Source organism: Balaenoptera borealis (assembly GCF_965194805.1).
Source record: "Balaenoptera borealis genome assembly, chromosome: 7".
NCBI classification, from domain to species: Eukaryota; Metazoa; Chordata; class Mammalia; order Artiodactyla; family Balaenopteridae; genus Balaenoptera; species Balaenoptera borealis.
In genome coordinates, this window is record NC_138864.1 from 115991652 (window position 1) to 116012329 (window position 20678).

At 42.0% G+C, this 20678-nt stretch overlaps 1 protein-coding gene and 1 long non-coding RNA gene across 5 annotated transcripts in view; one reads left to right on the top strand and one right to left on the bottom strand.

The window, feature by feature from the left end:
- TBXAS1 (thromboxane A synthase 1) overlaps positions 1-20678 on the top strand; it is a 151536-nt gene that overhangs the window by 20989 nt on the left and 109869 nt on the right. For 3 of the 4 annotated variants that reach the window (XR_014246992.1, XM_082400340.1, XM_082400339.1), the window contains exons 2-3: positions 16135-16228; positions 18903-18955. Coding sequence is in view for 3 of the 4 variants with exons in the window: in XM_082400340.1 (XP_082256466.1) it covers positions 16135-16228; positions 18903-18955 (147 nt within the window). In the remaining variant the exon portion in view is untranslated. Of the gene's footprint in view, positions 1-15604; positions 16229-18902; positions 18997-20678 lie in introns of those variants that run through there. The other variant, XM_082400341.1, reaches the window with a different exon arrangement.
- LOC309632626 overlaps positions 1-20678 on the bottom strand; it is a 130989-nt gene that overhangs the window by 13906 nt on the left and 96405 nt on the right. Inside the window, exon 2 of the long non-coding RNA XR_014247007.1 lies at positions 810-1190. This is a non-coding gene — a long non-coding RNA (uncharacterized lncRNA). The remainder of the gene's footprint in view (positions 1-809; positions 1191-20678) is intronic.

Sequence of the window (20678 nt, forward strand, 5' to 3'; positions counted from 1 at the left end):
CCAGCCTTCCATTCTGGACACGCAGGCCCCAGGGCTCTGACCTGCCTGCGTGATCTGGCCTGGGGCTCTGGGAGGCGGGGGAGGAGGACGCCAGGGGGTGAGGACCTGTCGGGAGGCTGGAGAAGCTTCAGCCGCCTGGGAAGAGCCTTACGAGAGACGACTGGGATCAGAAAGGCATCTGGAGGGCAGCTGGGCTCTGAGGTGCTGTCCAGAAGGGCTGAGGCAGCGACGCGGGGGAAGGAGGGCCGTGTTCGGGGGCCAAGCCCGGAGCAGGGGGCGGTACTAGGGCTCACGCGGGGGCACACACCGGGATGAACTTCCTCGGAGCTGGGTACAGCCACGCACACTGACCTCGTGCTCCACTAAAGCCCTCAGATCCCTTCCCATGAACTTCAGGGAAGCTGTCCCGCCCTTCCTGCACTTGAGAGGTTTGGAAGATACCAGCTCTGCACACATTTCCCGACATTCTCATAAAAATAAAGGGAGTGAAAAAGCGAGTCAGAGCTCTTTAAAACCTTAATTAAAGACACCATCATTTCCTTATTTAACTGAGGGTTGCTACCTCATTTGGGATTATTAGCAAAGCGAGACAGCCTTTGTTGTGTTTGACAAAGTGATTAACTCAGACTCTAGGTGAGTTTTGGCTTTCTCAACATCTTTTGATGTGCTAAGATTCCCCGGTGAGAACAAACTTCATCAATTACTTAAACAAGCCATTACCCTGAGAGCGCGATTACCAGTGAGGCCCAGTCTACTAATTGGCAGAAGAAGAGATAGAAACGAACTCAGGCTCTGGCCTGGACCCTTACCTGTCAGGGAGGAGTGAGCGTCTTTTAAATTGTCTCGCAGCGATGTTCCTGCTGATCTGGGACGACCTGGTTATTTTTCCATCTCCGCAAAAATGCATCGTGGGTGACTTGAGTCTCTAGAACCCAGAAGCTGCCCGTGGTTCTCGGATGAGAACCTCATTCTCGTGGGCAGGGCTACAGGACTCGGCATTGGGGGAACACAGAAGCGTTCACAGAAGCAAAATTCTTGCTTGAAGAGAGTTGGTAAGAAATTCTTTGGCTTGCTTTTTCCCTCACAAGAGCCAAATCCTCCAGCTCCTGGGACGAGTGGGATGAGGCAGGGGCTTCTGTAGGGTGCTACGTCTGAGCTGACAGTCCCCTGACACAGAAGGAATTCAAGGCCTAAATAAAAGAGGCAGGTTTTCATTTTAAAATATATAAACATATAAAATTAAATTTATAAATTTAAATATATTATAATAAATTAAAATATATTTTATTTTAAAAATATTTACTATAAATATTTTTTTTCTCATTTAATTTTTATGGGAGTATAGTTGCTTTACAATGTTGTGTTAATTTCTACTGTACAGCAAAGTGAATCAGCTATACGTATACATATATCCCCTCCTTTTTGGATTTCCTTCCCATTCAGGTCACCACAGAGCATTGAGTAGAGTTCCCTGTGCTATACTGTAGGTTCTCATTAGTTATCTATTTTATACGTAGTATCAATAGTGTATATATGTCAATCCCAATATAAATATATTTTTTAATGCACTAAGCCATGACTCTCTTTTTTTTCCTCTCCCCACCTAGAAGAGAGGTTTTGGGGAAGATTTTTTGCTGCATTTATATATGTCATTGGTTTTTCCGGTGGGGGGAAAGGGGAACTCAGTCTAGTTAAATTCAGTCGAATAACCAATACTTAAAAAAAAAAAAATCCAGAAGTGTTTCATAAATATCAGACACCTAACTATGAATTTATATTCATAAATATCAGACACCTAATCAGACACCTGGCCTTGTCACATAATTCAACTGCTCTATTTTTAAAACAGAAAGATGAGTCGCGTGGGTATTTGTATTGTGAAACTACTTCCTGTGCTATCTCCATCATTCTTCTCCTTTAATTCTCACTGGCACGAAAGGGCAAGGCGGCTTCCAGAACCCTTCCGTGACAAGTGGCAGAGAAATGGGGAACTAAGGCAGAGGCGGGGCTGAAGTCCCCTCCCTTTTTCTTTTTTAACATCTTTATTGAAGTATAGTTGCTTTCCAATGGTGTGTTAGTTTCTGCTGTATAACAAAGTGAATCAGCTATACGTATACACGTGTCCCCATATCCCCTCCCTCTTGCATCTCCTGCACCACTTGCTGCCTTCGGTCCTAGAAGGTGTCAGCTGGTCTTCTTGGGTCGGGCTGGGCTCCGGAAGGCACACCTTAGAAAGCAGAGCTCACTCAGTGTTAAGGCAGGTGCCCAGCGCTTCCTCCACAGGAACCCCCAGAGCTTGCTCTTCTCAGGGGCCTCCCGGGACACCACCCCCTCAAAGCAGCAGCCTCTTCCAGCACCTTCACCGGCTATGGGTGACACAGTTCTTCTTTACTGTGTCAGCTTTCATACCTCTATCCTCAGTTTAATGGACTTTTGGAAATTGGCTTGCTTTGGAAGGCCCTGTTTTTTGAAAACTAGCCTTGGGGGAAAATAATAAGCATGAGGACCATTTGCCATTTTTTTCCAGTTCAACAAATATGTACCATCCAATAGTTGGACAGCAGTGCTCTTAAGTGATCAAAACACATTTCAGCTGGCACATCCTCTGACACATGATGCTTCTTTGCTGCAAGGATCATAATGTAAATGCTTAATTGACTGCTTGGCATTAGCCATTGAATGTGTGTCAGGTCTACTAGGCTGTAAGTGCCATGTTCCTGAAGCTTCCCTGGCACCCAGCACATGCCTGGCTTGTAGGAGACATGCGTGTCCACCCAATGATTCTTGTAACGTGTCACTTGTAACATGTCAGTTACCCTTAGCCCTAACAGTGATGAAGGATGTCATTCCCAGTACTATTCCCCTTTGTGAGGGTAAACTGCTATCATAGTTTGGAATAAATCCAATGTCAAATGCAGACCAGCTCTCTTAGGTTCTGAGAAATGAAATACAGGACAACAAGGTTCATTAGAACTAATTCTCCACGTGTACTCTGAAAAAGGACTGAGCTTCCTTCATCGTTCTCTGGCCGTGGTGTTAGACTACGAGCTGAGCCAGGGCAACCTAGACAGAGCACATTTTTAAATGTGGCCTATTTGGACCAGCCTCGAGAGCCCCATCTTCCTGGAAGTGCCCTTCTGGACCATCCGTGTGTGGCCAGTGAGATCATTCTAGGGATTTCCCGGGCTTTAAAATTTCCCATTGTAAAGTGTTTATTTTTACTGTTAGTTTTTCTTTATGGAAGTGGTAATGGTTTTCATTTATGGTCATGACATAAAATTTCCTCTTATTTAAGTTTATTTAAAGGAAAGTGGGAAGCAAGTGCTAGCCTAGGTGATTTGCAAATATGGCAAAAATTGTAAAGATGTTGTACAAATGACTGAATTTAGAAGATTAACCTCTTAACACCAATTGAGATTTATTGACTCAACTGACTGAAAAGTTGGGATAAAAATGGAAAAGTTAGTTAACTCTACGCACTATAATAATCAACAATGGGGTGACATTATTGTTTTTAAAGTGTAGGCTTTTCTGTAAAATACTTATCTGTCTGCTGTTTAGGCGGTAGGGCCCCCGAAGCCTGGTTCGGTGGTGCCTGAGGCAGAGGCTGAGTGCCTTGCGAGCTCTGGGCGGGCCTGCTCCCCACCCCTCAGCAGCTGGGTCATCAGTTCTCTCTAAACAGGAAGCCCTGATAACCTCATGGTCTCCACCCCAGACACTTCTTTTCAAGCACACTCCAAAATACAGTCAGCATCTATATACAGTACAAGCTGGTGCGGTAGCTGAATAATGGCCTCCAAACATCGTAATCTTCAGGACCTGTGAATGCCACTTTATATGGCAAAAGGGACTCTGAAGATGTGGTTAAGGGTCTTGAGATCGGGAGAGTAGCCTGAATTACCTGGGTGGACCCTAAGTGTAATCACAAGTGTCCTTAGAAGAGGGAGACAGTAGGAGTCAGAGTCAGAGGAGTTGATGTGATCCCTGAAAGCAGAGATTGGAGTGATGTGGCCATAAGCTAAGAATGCAAAAAATGGGTTCTCTCCTGGAGCCTCCAGAAAGACCCAGCCCTGCTGACACCTCAACTTCAGACTAGTGAAACTGATTGCGGACTTTTGGCCCCCAGAGCTGTAAGATAATACATTGTGTTATTTTAAACCACCAAGTGTGGGGTTATTTGTTAGAGCAACAATAGGAAACGAATGCAGTTGGGAAAGATTAATTTACTGAAACAATTCCTTAACTTTCTGATAGGATTCACCATATTGATCTTTTATGTAATGTACCACTAATACATTTAAAATAATTCTAATTACAAAGGATTCAATTCACAAGTTTCAAAATCTATTAAAGGTTTTGAATAGGCATCCACATGGCTGAAATCTCAAACATGATATCATGAAGTATCATCAAGAAATACAGTGGAAAATCTTCTTCCTGTTATGGTCCCTAGATATCATTTTCCACTAAAAGGAAACAGAGTTTCTCGGGATAATGGCTGATTCAGGTCTGGGGCAAGAAACGTACAAGATGTACCTGGAACAACTTGTCATTTCAGAGAGTGGGGAAGCTGTTCTCCCAAAAAGTACTCGGGAGCAAACTTACACGAGCTCCCACTATCCAAAGTCTGATGAAAAAAATAACTATTGCAATGGATCAAAACACATCAAGTATATTTAAATTCCTGAGTTCATAATGATACAAAAATAGCATGTGTACCCAATGTAAGAGGTTATGGAATCAACTCATTATTTTGAAAACTAACAATAAAAGGAAAGAATCAAGCATTGATCCTACTTTTCTTATGTGAACTGTCCTTAGCAGAGGAGGGTAAATTCAGAATTATTCTAGCTAATAAATGAAGAACTATCACCACTTTGCAGTCCCTGGTGAATGAATAGATTTAGGTGGTAATCCTCACAGCTGCTAAGTTCATAATAAAAGAGACAAGTAGATTGTGAACCTCCTGTGGAGAAGTCTTGCAGAAAAAGCCTCTGGATCAGTGGTTTTCAAACTTGGCTGAACATTGGAAACACCTGAGGATCTTTTTAAGATGCCAAAGCCCAAGTCACACCTTAGGCAGTTAAGTCACCACCTGGGGGTGGGGCGTGAGGGGGGCGTGGGGTGGATGGGACACAGGCATCAGAAGTTTTTGAAGCTCCTCCAGGTTCAGACAAATTCGGGAACCAATGGTTTAGATTCACCTACTAGGACTGAAGAACAGGTTAATCTACACCATGGGAAGCAACCAGCAGAATTCAGACTGTGGGAAACCCTACGAGACACCACCTGGTTTTGTTGTGTAAAAATGCATAGGGAAAAATGGGGGTGGGGTGGGATTGGAAGGAGAATTTAGAGACTTAAAAATACTTCAGAGGCGTCTGACCCAATTACGAACATGTGGCCCTTATTTAGATCCTCACTCAACAAACATACTGTAAAGAAAAGTTGTGAGACAATTGGGGAAATTTAAACACTGACTAGATATTTGACGTTACTAAGGAACTATTTTTATTTTGAATTGTGATAATGATACTGTGGTTATTTTTTGAAATAGTCCTTATATTTTAGTAAAGGGTATGGAAATATTTACAGTTGGAATGGTTTGATGTCATGGATTTGCTTCAAAAAAATCTGGGCATGAGGTGGTGGGGGAGTAAAGCTGAGACGAGATTGGTTACAAGTTGATAATTGTTAAAGAGATTGGTAGGTACCTGGGAATTCATTTTACTATTTTGCCTACTTTTGCATTTCCATACTAAAACATCAAACTAAACATCTCCTTCCTGCCCATTCCTCATCCCCACAGTTCCATCTGTACAATTGGTAACCTCTCCAATTAACTTCTTATTTTGACTTGTAGAGATATTTTTAATAAACATACAAGCTTATACAAATAATGTTATTTTTCTCTCCCCATTTTTTAAAAATAAATGGAAACATACTAAACTCAATTTTCTGCATCTTACTATTTTCATGTAATATTGTATCTTGATGGCTTTCCACCTTCGTTGCATAGTATACTATTGAATGGATGCATCATAATTTATTTAAACAGTCCCAAACAGAAGGGTATGTAGGTTGTTTCCAATCTTTTGCTGTTATAAACACGCTAAAATAAATACCCCTGTACATATTTATGTTCACGTATATGTGTAGAACAAATTCCCAGAAGCAAATTTGATGGATCAGTGGATAAATGCATATGCAAGATACTAGAAAATAACCCTCCGTATGGGCTTGTACCAGGATAGAAGTAGAAGAGATGGAGAGAAGTGGGTAGATATGGAGACGGAGCTAATTTGAAGATGGAGCTAAAAGTATTTGCTGATAGATCGTATGTAAAGTATGAAAAATAAAAGAGAAGAATTAAGCATGTCTAATATCAGTCAGCTTCAAGTAAGTTCTTCCTGGGTAATAACTGACTCCCTCCATGCCCTCAACAAATCTCAGTGATTTACATCAACAAATATTTATTTGTTAGTCATGCTAAATGTCTATCATGGACCACTTCCTTCTTTGCTCCTCCTCATCTTCATTGCAGAACCCAGGCTTTGGGAACAGCTCTCATCTGGGAGACTACTGGCCTCATGGCAGAGGGAAAAGGACAAATGGCTCATCATGTGTTGCTCTCAAAGCTTCTGCTTGGACATAGCACACATGGTGTCTTTTCAGGCTCAGTTGGCCAAAGAAAGTCACGTGATCAGCCTTATGTAAACAGGGTAGAGATGTATAATCCTCCAACTGGGAGGGATTGTCATATTTTAAATAATTACACACTCTACCATGTCTCAAAGGTTTCTGGCTTGAGCAATTGGTGGGTTGTGGTTGTAACAGTGATACAGAGATGAAAGAGGAGAAAGAGCTTTAGGGGGAAAATTGGGTTCAGATTTAGGTATGTTAAGTTTAAAATGCCTAATACACATCAAAAGGGTGCAGCCGAGGTGGTGTCTGGATAAAGACGAGCTCAGTGGAGAGAATGGAGCTAGAGATAGAAATGTGGAAGTGACTGACATATAGATGGTGTTGAAAGTGATGGGACTAATAGAAGGAAAGGAGCCAGAAAAGACTCTGAGAATCAGCCCCTGACTCTGAGGATCAGCCCCTGAGGAGTGATGTCATGAAACCAAGAAAAGAGAATGTTTCAGGAAGAAGGAAATGTTCATCTGTGTTGAAATGCTGCTGAGAGGCTAGTAAAAAAGAAAAAAAACTGGCAAGAAATTACTGGATTGACAAGATCAAAACCATGGCTGACTTTGACAAGGGCAGTGCTGGTGAAGTGGTAGGTGCAGAAGCTTACCTGGGAAGACAAAGAGACTATGGCTATAGAAGGGAAGAGAACATGTCTAGATAATGCTTTTAAGGGATTTTACTGGGAAGAAAAAAGAAAACTAAGGCAGTGGCTGGAATCAAAGTAGTTTGCTTTTTTCCTTTAAGATGGAAGACACTAGAATATGTTTGTATGCTGATAGCAGTGATACAGTAGAGAGGGAGAAATTGATGCAACAGAAAGAAGAAACAGTTGAGAATTCTGAGTAAAAGCAGAAGTGAAGCCATTGGCTTTAGAAAGACAAAGACTCTCTTTCTCTCTCATCATGGTCATCAGTTAATTAGTATCTGTTATTATTATACCTTTGGTTTCTAAGAAACCTGCCTTTGTTCTCAGTATATTCTCTGCCATGTTCTCATGCAGTGGTTTATCAACAACATCTTAGCTTAGAGGACAGGAAGAAACAGGTTAGTGGAGTTTACACAGCACATGTTTGAAATGTGACAACTCTGACTCAATCACTTAGCAGCGCTGCCACCTTGGGCACACTAATTAATCTCCTTAAGTATTAATTTCCTAATCAGTAATATGAGAAGAATATTTATTTCTACCTCTATATAATTGTTGGCAGGCTCATACAAGACAATGCATAAAAAGTTCTTGGCACCGTCCCTGGTACATAAGAAAGATCAAAAATTATTATAAATAATAATAATCATATACCTCTCTTTGTCTATATAAATGTATTTTTCTTGTGCTGTGACAAAGTTGTTGTCAGACTACTAACTACAATGACTGTTTTTGTGGTTCTTACTGGGGAAAGAACTGCATATCAGTCAGATAATTATGTATTTGTTCAGTAGTCCTCCTTTTCTTCCCCAGAGGAGTGAAGATTATAAGAAGTCTCCTTTTCTGGGTCTTTGGGAACAAACTATAAATGACTGTTACTTAATTTCATGGATAGAGATGGACAGGATTCAAAAGCAATGGGAAAGTCTTTCAACTCCAAAATATCCGTCCCACTGAGTTTTGTTTGTGTGCATCTTACAACACATTTTATATTCAGAAGTGTCCTATTAGAATGCAACTATCAGACACTGAAAGTACTACATTTCAAAATGTGTGGGATGCAGCTAAAGAAGTAATAAGAGGGAGATTTATATCCTTAAAGGCATTTATTAAAAATAAAATAATATTGAAAATAAGTGAGCCAAAATGTTAAGAAGCTAAAGGAGGGATTTCCCTGGTGGCACAGTGGTTAAGAATTCACCTGCCAATGCAGGGGACATGGGTTCAAGCCCTGGTCCGGGAAGATCCTACATGCTGCGGAGCAACTAAGCCCATGTGCCACAACTACTGAGCCTGCACTCTAGAGCCTGCGAGCTACAACTACTGAGCCCGTGTGCCACAACTACTGAAGCCCGTGCACCTAGAGCCCGTGCTCCACAACAAGAGAAACCACCGTAATGAGAAGCCCACACACTGCCATGAAGAGTAGCCCCCACTCACCACAACTAGAGAAAGCCCGCGCCCAGCAAAAATAAATAAATACATTTTTTTAAAAAAAAGCTAAAAGAAAACACATACACACACACACACACACACACACAACAAAGAGTAAACCCAAAGAAAATAGTAGGAAGATTATAATAAAAAATGAGCATAAAATAATGAACTAGACAATAGAAAAAGAGAGAAAACTAGAAACGATCAACAAAAGTAAAAAGTTGGTGCTTTGAAAAGATTAAATAGACAAACCTATAGCAAGACTAATCAAGGAAAACTTTTCCAAGAAAACTAGGAATGGAAGAAATGTCCTTAACCCAATAAAGGATATCTGTTAAAAATCTACAGTAAAATCTTATACTTAATTTTAAAACATTAGATACATCCCCATAGAGTCAGAAATAAGAAAAAGATGTTCTCTCTTACTGTATCTTTTAAACATTGTACTAAAGGTCACAGCCAATGTGATAAGAAAAGAAAATGAAAAGTGAGACAAAAGGATTAGGAAAAAAAAGAGAACAAACTGATATTATTTGCATAAAATAGAATTGTCAGCATAAGATATCAAAGAGAATCCACATGTAAACCAGAAGAAATAATAAGAAAGTTTAGCAGGATCATGATTACAAGATTGGCATAAAAAACAAATGGTGTTCCTACACATAAGCAATAAAAATAACCAATATACGTAAACAGCAAAAAGATACTCTCTGTGCGTAAAATTACAAAATGTTACTAAGACAGAGAATGAATCAATGGAGAGATATAACATATACACAGATGAGAAGACTCAGTGTTGTAATAACATTGGTACTAATTTATAAATTTAATGCAATTCCAATAAAAATTCCAACAGGATTTTTCATCAAACTAATTCTAAAATTAATATGAGAAAGTAAGATATACTTTCTCTATACTATATACTCTCTACATAAAAAGGTGTAATAGAGTTATAATAGTGAGGCATTGGCATAAGTCAGACAAATGGATCAGAATAGACTCAAGCACCTATCTTACGGAGGTGTATGATGGAGGCAGCATTATAAATCAGTGGGCAGAGAGGGGTGGTGCAGCAAGCACACTGTCTCTTTGCCAACCCTTTATAGAGATGCGCTCAGCTGTGGGGCAGGATTATTTTTCCCAGGGTCCCAATGACTTATCTGTTCTGATAGGCCACCTCTTACTGTAGAACCTGGCTTAACACATCATCCTCTGATGATTGACTTGGCTTCTCAAGTACCTGAAAAGGAGGTGCTCTGAGTAGATACATCAGTTTCTTGTTCCTGGAAAAGGACACCTACTCTTATAAATTAGTTAATGAACATTCTGGTTTGCAGGTTATATCTTAGGAGCTAACCTAACTGCTACTAACAGACACATGAATGAATGTACACCAAATGGTTTCCAGCCCTGAGAGCAAGGTCAAGAGAGGGCACTGAACATGAAGATGAGGATGTGAAAAGAAAAATGAGGTGCTAAAAGGGGAACTGAGAAGACCTCATATGGAAACTCTATTTCCAAGAACTCCTGTCTTGAGGCATGACTGAAGCAATTTCTATATAGTTTCTTTAATTGTTGTTGTAGGGGAAGAATGGGGTAAGGAAGAAGGAAATAGAACTTAAGTCAACTAACAAGGGGAGCTTGTTAGTAGCTAGTTATTTTCTAAACAAAGTCTGTTCAGAATTCATCTGCTAATCCTCCTCTCCCTGCCCAAATGTGTGCTTGGAGTCAACTCACAGTCACCTATTGATGACTGCTCATTTCCCAACTAGTTCTTTAACCAATTGGTGTAGCACAATTCTGCCTGCCACCTAGATAAACTGTGGTGGGAATAAACGGGAAAAAGAAAGAGTAATTTCAAAGTTGGGAAATATTTTTTAAGTTGGAGGACAAGGCATGGCAAAAAATGTTCTCTCTCTCTCTAGGAATGAAAAAAAAAATGCAGACATTGAGATATACTGATGTGTCTACAAAATTTGGAAAAACTTTATGAGAGTATTTGGTGAAATGGATACACTGACACTGAGACTAACTGGGACAAACTCTCTGGAAAGCCATTTGGCATTGCATGCCAGTGTTTAAAACCAGTGACTCAGGGATTTCAGATCTGGATAAGCTTCATGTGTAAAGTGCCAGAAAAGCTTGACGCATAGAGATGTTCATTGTTGTGGCATAACTTAAATTAACTAAAAAATTGAAAACACCCTAAATATGTAACAATAAAAATAGTTTAGTAAATTATGATATTCCACAAGAGGAATATACCGCCATAAAAATAATATTCATAAAGGATTCATAACATGGAGATTTTTTTCCTTATGGTAAATGGAAAAAGTGGAAATATAGAAAAACAGAAAAAAATTATAGAGAATAGGATCTCATATATATAAAAAATATACTCAGAAAAAACTACAATTATAATAAAATGAGGGTAGGCTTTGTCCCTAATATTTCTAGATTTTTTTGCTCAATTTTCTGTCAAGCATTTCAAGATTCATTTTCTGGAAAGCTAGCAAACCTCATCTTCAGCTCCCATGTCTTAAAATCTTTTGAAGAGGCAAAAATTTAAGCCCTTGTCTAATAAAGTTTCTGATGTGGTCACAACCTTTTATGGAATTGCTGGCAAAGCCTTTAATGGTCGTGCATGTCACCTAGCGTAGAGTAACCATGACAAAGGGCTTCTCTTCTTCAAAGTTGGAACAGGTGGGTTACCTCACATCCCCAGGCTTTACCTCTTCCTGGAACACTGTGATTTTTATCCCAGGAAAATTGATATTTGCCAAAGAATCTTTCACCATTTCAAAAATATCAATAGCCGCTGAAATTTCCAAAAACAGCTCACTAAGTAGAGATTCTTTTATATATATATATATATATATATATATATATATATATATATATATATATTTATTTATTTATTTATTTATTTATTTATTTTTGGCCCCATCGGGTCTTCGTTGCTGCGTGGGCTTTCTCTAGTTGCGGTGAGCGGGGGCTACTCTTCATTGTGGTGCAGGGGCTTCTCATTCTGGTGGCTTCTCTTGTTGCGGAGCACGGGCTCTAGGTGCACATGGGCTTCAGTAGTTGTGGCACACGGGCTCAGTAGTTGTGGCTTGCAGGCTCTAGAGCACAGGTTCAGTAGTTGTGGCGCACGGGCTTAGTTGCTCTGGGGCATGTGGGATCTTCCCAGACCAGGGCTCGAACCCGTGTCCCCTGCATTGGCAGGCGGATTCTTAACCACTGCACCACCAGGGAAGTCCCAGTAGACATTCTCTGATAGGGATTGTGAAGACATAAGGAATGGGCCTAGGAGTTGGCCGTTCCCAGAAGCACACAAGAGAGAAGCCAACTCCTCTATGGCCGCTGCTTAAGATACACAATGAGGGACTCTTGGAGGACAAGCCATCGTTTGACTCTTTTCTACTTTGGCTCCAACCTCAATCAGTGCTCATCTCTTTAATAGACAATTTATCAAAATGTCCCCCAATTTATCATGAGCGGCTGCTTGGGCTAAGCGATGGGCTGACCACTCTTGTTGAATGCATCAATAAAGGGCTTTGTCTTGGGGAAGACAAAGTATTGGGGAATTTCTTATGTTGAAAATGATCCCATGTGGTTCCATTTATTTTGAGAATGGACAGTAGAAGGAGCACCACTGGTATGGCAGGATTTGTATCCTACAGGGATAATTGACTACTTTGGTTGTAGAAGTAAAACCAAAGGATTCTATCTGAAGCTACTACATATCCTTTCCGTTGTCGTTTTCCAACTTAAGTATCCTTAATGTAAACAATGACAGATGTTCATGTTCATAATTGTGGAATACACTTGCATTAGTTCCCATCAAAGAGAAGCTATTCTAAAAATCGCCACATGGTGGTTGCACGATGTCTGCATGTCACCTGATTTACTAGCATCCTGGCCACCACCACTTTTTTGATGGCTCAGGACTTAATGGCCCAATTTGACATAAAAAATAAAATTTTCACAATGACAATTTAAAAAAATAATAAATTTATTTATTTATTTTTGGCTGTGTTGGGTCTTCGTTGTTGCGCGCAGGCTTTCTCCAGTTGCGGCGAGCAGGAGCTGTTCTTCGTTGTGGTGTGCGGGCTTCTCATTGAGGTGGCTTCTCTTGTTGTGGAGCACGGGCTCTAGGCACGCGGGCTTCAGTAGTTGTGGCACACGGGCTCAGTAGCTGTGGCTCGTGGGCTCTAGAGAATAGGCTCAGCAGTTGCAGCGCACGGGCTCAGCTGTTCCGCGGCATGTGGGATCCTCCCAGCCCAGGACTCAAACCCTTGTCCCCTGCATTGGCAGGCAGATTCTCAACCACTGCGCCACCAGGGAAGCCCCCCCACAATGACAATTTTTAAGGTAACAGGAGACATTAAAAAAAAATTTTTTTTTCATTGACTCTCTAAAACTCATTCATTCCTGGTGTACCAGTTTCCTAGAGGTGCCATAACAAAGCAACACAAACTGGGCTGAAAATACCAGTTTGTTGTCTCACAGTTCTGGAAGCCAGAAGTCTGAAATCAAGGTTTTTGCAGGACCATGTTCCCTCTGAAATCTGTAGGGAACAATCCTTCCTTGTCTCTTCCTAGCTTCCAATGGTTTACTGACAATCTTTGGCGTTTCCTGGCTTGCAGCCATGTAACTCCAATCTCTGCCTTTGTCATCACATGGCATTCTCCCTGTGTCTCCATGTTTCACATGGCGTCCTCTTATGAGGACACCAGCCATAATGGATTAGGGGTCCACTCTACTTCAGTATGACCTCATCTTTAATTACATTTGCAGCCACCCTATCTCCAAATAAGATAATATTCTGAGATACTGGGGGTTAGGGCTTCAACTTATTTTATGGGGGTGTGGCGGGGGGGTTGACACAATTCAACCCCTAACTCCTGAAGTCCATGGATTCTGGTTTAGGAGCCTGTTGAGACAGAGCGGAGCCTGGGACCAGAGAATATGAAACATGGATGCAGAGGAGGAAGTGGGAGCAAAGGAACCCACTTTGCAATTTTGCTCAGAAGTCTGGAGACAGTGATCTCTCCCTGCAGATTTTAGTGCAAGGCCTCTAGTTACTGATGGCAACATTTGGCCAATTCCTCGCTGAAGACGCTTAAGTTCTATACTTGACTCCAGGCTGCAAACTGAAGTTTATGGTTGTGTCCAGAACATTCTCTGCTGATGCCATATGCTTGGAAATGTCTGAATTTTGTGCAGAGACACACAGTGGTATTTTTGTAAGTGGAGTTACATAATTAGGGCATGGGCTTGCATGATAATTAGCATGTGTAATTAGGCACAGACTTCTTGTCCTTTAATTAGACAATCAAGACATCTAATTACAAAATTAAGAGGTAATTACGTGGCCCAAGTTCGACATTTTTCTTTCTACCCATTAGAGATTACATTTAGAAAATAATTCACAAAAACTGATGAAAAAATGAACTAGAAACCAGATTTGAGGATGCTGAAGGGAGTGTTAAGTGGACTGGTAAGTCTCCTCTGGTCTTTCCTCTTACGTGTGAAGGGGGTTATTTAAAACATCATAGTCTACTTGAATAACTTTTACACACTCTGCTGTCAACCTTTGGCATACACACTAATGAAGAGGAATGTTGGCATGACTAATCCACGTAATTCACACATGGCTCTTGAGTGTGGTTCGTAATTACACTTGAACGTGGACTTAAATGTGATGTCCTGGGGATTCATTCAAACCCAATAATGCAGCTATATGGTGGAAACCTTGGTCGGGAGAACTGGAGGAGAGCCCACCTTCCCTTTCTGCCCTGGCTTGGCTCTCCCTGTGGCCACTTTAAAGGTAGATGCTTTGCTCAGAATAACACAAATCAACAGTTAACCTGTTGTCCTTTCCCTGAATATTTGAGTATTCATTGAAATGTTCTTATTTTAAGTGCTCCTTATTGGACAGCAGGCAGCAAAGGGGAAGGTCCGAGTCTGCAGCAAACATTCCATCTTTCTAATGATAAGTGAGTCTTAGAGCAGTGGGTTTTTTTAAGTTCCAGTACTCCTATGAAGTCTGGCTGTATGAAAATTCTCTATATTTTTCCTTGCTCTTAAATTGAGATTTGGCTGATCTTTGCATGATGCTAAACACCCAGTTTGACTCATTAATTTTTCTGAACTAACTGAACTTTTGACCTAATTGGCTGGCTGATTAGGGATTACAGCCATATGTCCAGGTTTTTCTAAGCCAATTCTGACTTTCACTGTGTTATCCCTCTGTTCCCATAAACTGTTGAAATATCCTAGTAATTCCAATGTTTTGACAGCCACACTGCACTTCTCAGACTGCCGCTTTCTCCTGGAAAGTGGCACAGAAATCTGTCGGGCCACGTTTCCTGATTTTGGGTAAGGAAAATATGCTTCCCATATGGTTTCAGGCCATGAAAACAGACATAAAGAGTTTGTAAGCGGTTGGTGATGAGGTCTTGTCTCCATGGTGTGTCCCTTCCATCCCTATTTTTTATTTTTCTCTATTAGGCCATCGAATGTGATGAGGGAAAAATTATATCCAGGGATCACTTTTGACCAAGGAAAACCACATATTTGCACAGGGAACTGATTTTTGCCATTGTTACTTTTTTTGCTTTGCCTTGTAAGACAATTGTACATGGTAGATTTAAAGGCCGAGGAGCTGAAGTGGGGAGAGGTGCAGTTTGGTTGGTTTTTTTTGGGTGGGGGGGTGCCCACGCTACACGGCTTGTGGGATCTTAGTTCCCCAACCAGGGATCGAACCTGGACCCTAGGCAGTAAAATTGCAGAGTCCTAACCACTGGACTGCCAGGGAATTCCCAAGGTGCAGTTTTAAAAAAAATTTACTGGGACTTCCCTGGTGGTCCAATGGGTAAGACTCCGCGCTCCCAATGCAGGGGGCCTGGGTTCGATCCCTGGTGGGGGAACTAGATCCCGCACACATGCCGCAACTAAGAGTTCGCATGCCGCAAGGAAGATCCCGCGCACCTCAACTAAGACTCGGCGCAGCCTAAATAAATTAATTAATTAATTAAATTAAAAAAAAATTTACTGATGGAAATTGTAGGTGGGGAAGGGGCATTTGGGCTACGTCATCTCTAAGCGGACTTCCAGCTAAGAGATCTGAGGATGAATTGATCTCAAGCCTGTTAATCAGGAGGAGTTTACTGAGCTCTATTCATGCCACTCCCTCACCTCTAGGCCTCCACCTCTTCAGTCCTTAGATGCTGTCAACTGGAAACTTCCTCCACCCTTACTTCTGGTGAACTCAATAATTCTGATTTCTAACAGGGCCAGAAGTGTGAATGCAAACTTGTGTCTTGGTTTTTAAAATGTGCTTTTCCCCTCAGGTACTCCACATCAGCATTTTCAAGACTAGAGAAGCTGGGCATCAGACATCCCAAGCCTTCTCCTTTTATTGGAAACTTGACATTTTTCCGCCAGGTAAGGGCTACCTTCCACTGTCTTTTGGCATACGATGCTCTGAGCCCAGTGCAGCTTTACCCACAAAGCATTGCTCTCGTCTAGGTCGCCCACACCCAGGGAGGTCTATGTGTGAAGGTGCCACGGGATGAGCCTTCCTCTGCTTGCATCAATTCTTATGTGATGAGAATGATCCCTCACTGATCACTCATCAATACATACTGAGTCCTGGCATCCATTCATTCATCCAAAAACCCAATTAATGAGTGTCTAAGGTGTGCCAGGCCCTGGAATGTGGAAGAAGTAGAAGTTGCCCATGCCCTAGTGCTAGCGTGGGTGGTAGAGATGGTAGCTGAGGTTGTCCTTCAGAGGAGAGGGAGTTTCATCAGGGCTAGAGTCATCCTGGAGGACTTCCTGGAGGAGGGAGTCTACAGGAGCGATAGACACAAAGACAAGGACACACACACCAGGTGGGGAGCAATGACGTGTATGATTGCACCATGTGAGAAATAGGGCACAGCTTGGGAAGCAGCCTGCACTAGAAAGAGGAGATTGGGGAGTGCCAGGGAACACCGCTGTGTGTGTGTGAGAGAGAGAGAGAGAGAGAGAGAGAGAGAGACAGGCTAGATCACTGACAGTCCAGAAAGGCAAGTGAAGAACTGTGCGTGTCCCATTACTGCTGCATAGAAGTGGGGAGGGGGACACCAAAGAGGAAGATTTCTCTGCAAGGGGGAAGATTTAGGTCAGGTCTGTAGAATCCAACTGCTGTTGAGGTCTGGATGTGAAGTGGTGAGGGCTTGGCCCCGGGTGGAGATGAGAGTGAAAGAGAAGAACAGCGGGGGCAAAATGAGTCACTCTTGTGGCGAATCAGGTGTGGAGGATTCAAGGGAGAATGGCCGGGAGTTGACAAAAATCAAAGGTCAGGAGGTTGGCTGGTTTAAGGAGGTGCCTTTGATTTTCCAAAGTAACATGGAAGTGGAAATGCCAGAGGGCATTTGGAGATAGGGGCCCAGGACTCTATCTTCGAAGGTTATTTTTTTCCTCACGTTGGGTTTTCTCAGAAGCCGGATGATTTATTCTGCTAACTCGTGGGGCTGCTGCCACCAGACCCAACATCAGGAGCCTACAGATCCTGCATGTGAAGAGCCACTAAGCCAAACAAAGGCAGGAAGGACGAAATTGGGGCCAATCCTGATAATATCCCCTTAAGATCTCTTTAGGATTTCCCCACCCCTGCCCCCGGAAAGGCTGGCCCTTGGCGTTAGATAGAAAATAACATAGGCTATTTCTGTCCTTTTTCCTTCCCATCTCAGTTTCTCTTCTGTTCCTTTCTGTCCCTTTCTCAGTCCAACACCCCTTTCCACTCTTTAGTGCTGTTTCTCTCTTCCCAGCGTTTTTTTAAACACCTCCTTCTCTCCTATCTAGCTCAGGGGTGGCCAGGCCACAACTTTCAGCTCACCAACAGCGTCTCATCAAGGCTCCCCATGAGCTCCTTGGAGCAAGTGTGAAGACATTTCTAAGTACCAAAACAGAACAACAAACCAGATAGGAAATTGAAGCAAATAAATGTCACATATTTCTGGGGGGAAATGATCAGTTGCCTTCAGTCGAGTAATTAACTTAGTCTCAACATTTTGAGGAAAGCTGTATCCCCGTCGATGTGACAAGAGCACTGTGCCCTGCCTCTGGATAATTTCCACATAGGCTCCTTTTCTGTTCGTCATCCTTGTAGCTGCAAACCCTGCCAAGTTCTTGCTAGAACATAGTTATTTCATCGACCGTTTCTACAGTCACATGAGCTTTCCTTGATAGACGGCAAGCTTAGACAGCGTAGCTAGATTTAATGAGCCTGGGACGGATTTCCATTAAGAGCATCCACCTGTTCTACCCCCCAACTCTCTACTCTCACCCACACGTTGTATATCTGCCTGACCACTCCATTCCCACAGCACAACTCTAGAGCGTTTTCCTCTCCTCTGCCTCCATCCCAACCCGAGAATATTTTCATGTTTACTTCTTTCCCACAACACGATGGATCCAGCCATCTCCAAGCCTTCACCCATACCATCCCCCTGTGTACATCTGCACACATACTCTGCCCCTGCAGCACAGTGGGTCTAGCATTTTCTGACCCTCTACCCCTACTCCACCCCATGTATATCTCCAGGAATCCTCCTTTCCCACCCCAAAGTGTGTCTAATATATAAAGTCGCTCTAAGGTTCTTATGCTTTGAATATGTTGATTTTAGTTAAAATTTAACTTGGATCATAATTCAGAATTTGTGATAATTTGGGTACACTCAGCAGACATTTACACATATAGTGGCTGTGAAAAGAGGTTTTGCCCCAAATAATAATAATATAAACCAAATTGCAGAGGAGAATGTGAACATGGTTGAGAAAGCAAACAATTTTCAAATATTTTAGCAGCAATTATACAAAAACAGGATAAGTACAGATGATCTCTTCTGTCCATTAAAGCAGAGCTGACTGAGACTTTCTCTTGGCGATATTGTTTTTTCACACAACTAGTTTATTCTATTACTCCAAAGTACTTGAAAACAATATAACTTCAATTATTTTTTATTGTTTATGTAATTGTGTTCTCACTATTCCAGACTTTCTTTCTGAATAAGTTTGAATATTTGAAATGTTGTTTCATCTGATTCTTACTACAGTGCTCTGTTTTCTGCAGGGTTTCTGGGAAAGCCAGATGGAGCTCAGAAAGCAATACGGACCTCTGAGTGGGTAAGAGGGAAACTCCATTCTTCTACCATATATTTTGATTTGTGTGTGTTGAATTGATATGGAAGGAATGACAAGAATGGGAATGTTGCATGTGTTTATAACTTTTGAGGATCCACAAAGCGAGTGCCCAGCAGTATAGACAGGGCTCCTAGAGAAGACCCCAGGGGTCCCCAGTGTGCACGGTGCTAGCCTGAAGAGCACCACTTCCCAGCCTCTAAACCCTGACCATCTGAGTCAGGCCCTGGGTGCCTTGACCATCTCTCACCACTGTGCCAAAGGTGTGCTGCAAAGGACACAATGGCCCTCCACACCTCAGTCTAATTTGCCTTGACAACCCATGGCAAGTCTTTCCCCATGAACTTATCTAAACCTTACTTGGACCTGTTTTGTTCAACCCCATGGGTAAAATATGCTGTCAGCTATATGGCCATATAATCTACTATCCGAGACGGTACACATTTGAAAGTTAAAGGGGGTGCTATTCCTAATTACCCCAGAACAATAGCAGAAACTAAGACTGACCAGGATATACTGGGTCACATGGTCACTCTAATTCTCAGCCACGTGAAGTAATATAAGCCTTCCCCATATTTTTCCTGTATTTTCCCTCTTTATGGTTCAGAGTATGCTTCTTTAAAAAAAAAAAATCGAGAATCTGACAAACAAACCCATGATCAGACCATTTACCCTATTCAAGACTTAACAGACTTGAATCATCTTGATTCTCAGCACACATCCTTCCACACTGGAGTCCTAGACATTTTAGTCTTTTCTCACGCAGCTTCCCTCAGCTACCGGATGGATGATTTTTGGTAGCTCTTTTGCAGATTTTCAGGTCTCTGATAACTTTTTTAGGTGCAGCAAAGTTCTGTGGTGTCCCTACTGTATATCCTAACGGGGTCCAGTGGTTTGTGAGCCCTTCTATCCATACGACATGATGCTTGTTCCCCCAGTGTTGATTTTCAAAAGGGATTCACTTGTATTCTTTGTGGAAATGCCAGGAGATCCACGGTTTTGGCCAAGTTCTCCTTAGTTTGCTATCACTCTTTAGTTTACTGTGTAACACTGCAAAGGTAGTATCTGAAGATATTCTACTAGATGGTCTCTGATTAGCTTGTTACTCCTGGATAACAAACTACTCCAAAATGCAGTGATTTAAACACAATAAGTTATTATTGATCATGTGCCTAAGGGTTGGCTGGAATTGGCTGATCTAAGCTCGCCCGGCTGGGAAGCTCAGCTGGGCTTCCTGGTGCTTCTTTCTGCAGGTGCAGCTGGGGAAGTGGCTCATCTAGGCCAGGCCCAGCTGGGGCAGCTGCGCTCCGCACTTGTCTCATCCTCCTTGGAATGGCAGGCAAGCCAGGGCAGGCTCTTCTCACGGTGAAGGCAAAGGCTCAAGAGAGCAAGCCCCAAAATGCAAGAACATTTTAAGTTTCTGCTAACATTCTATTGGCCAAACCAAGTTGTATGGCCAAACTCAAAGGCAAGGCAGAAAGCGCACTCTGTGTGCAGTGAGGCCAAAGCAAGTTACTCGGCCAAACCTGACACTGATGGATCAGGGAGATGTATTCCTCTGAAGGAAGAGTGGGGAGATGGTGCATATTTTTAGTAATAGGGAACTCCACCTCACTCTCTAAGATTCCTTTTAGCTTGGTCTTTACTTACTTTTTTTCTTTTTTTTTTTTTTAGTTCATAGCTTCCTGCTTTAAGCATAGTAGGTACT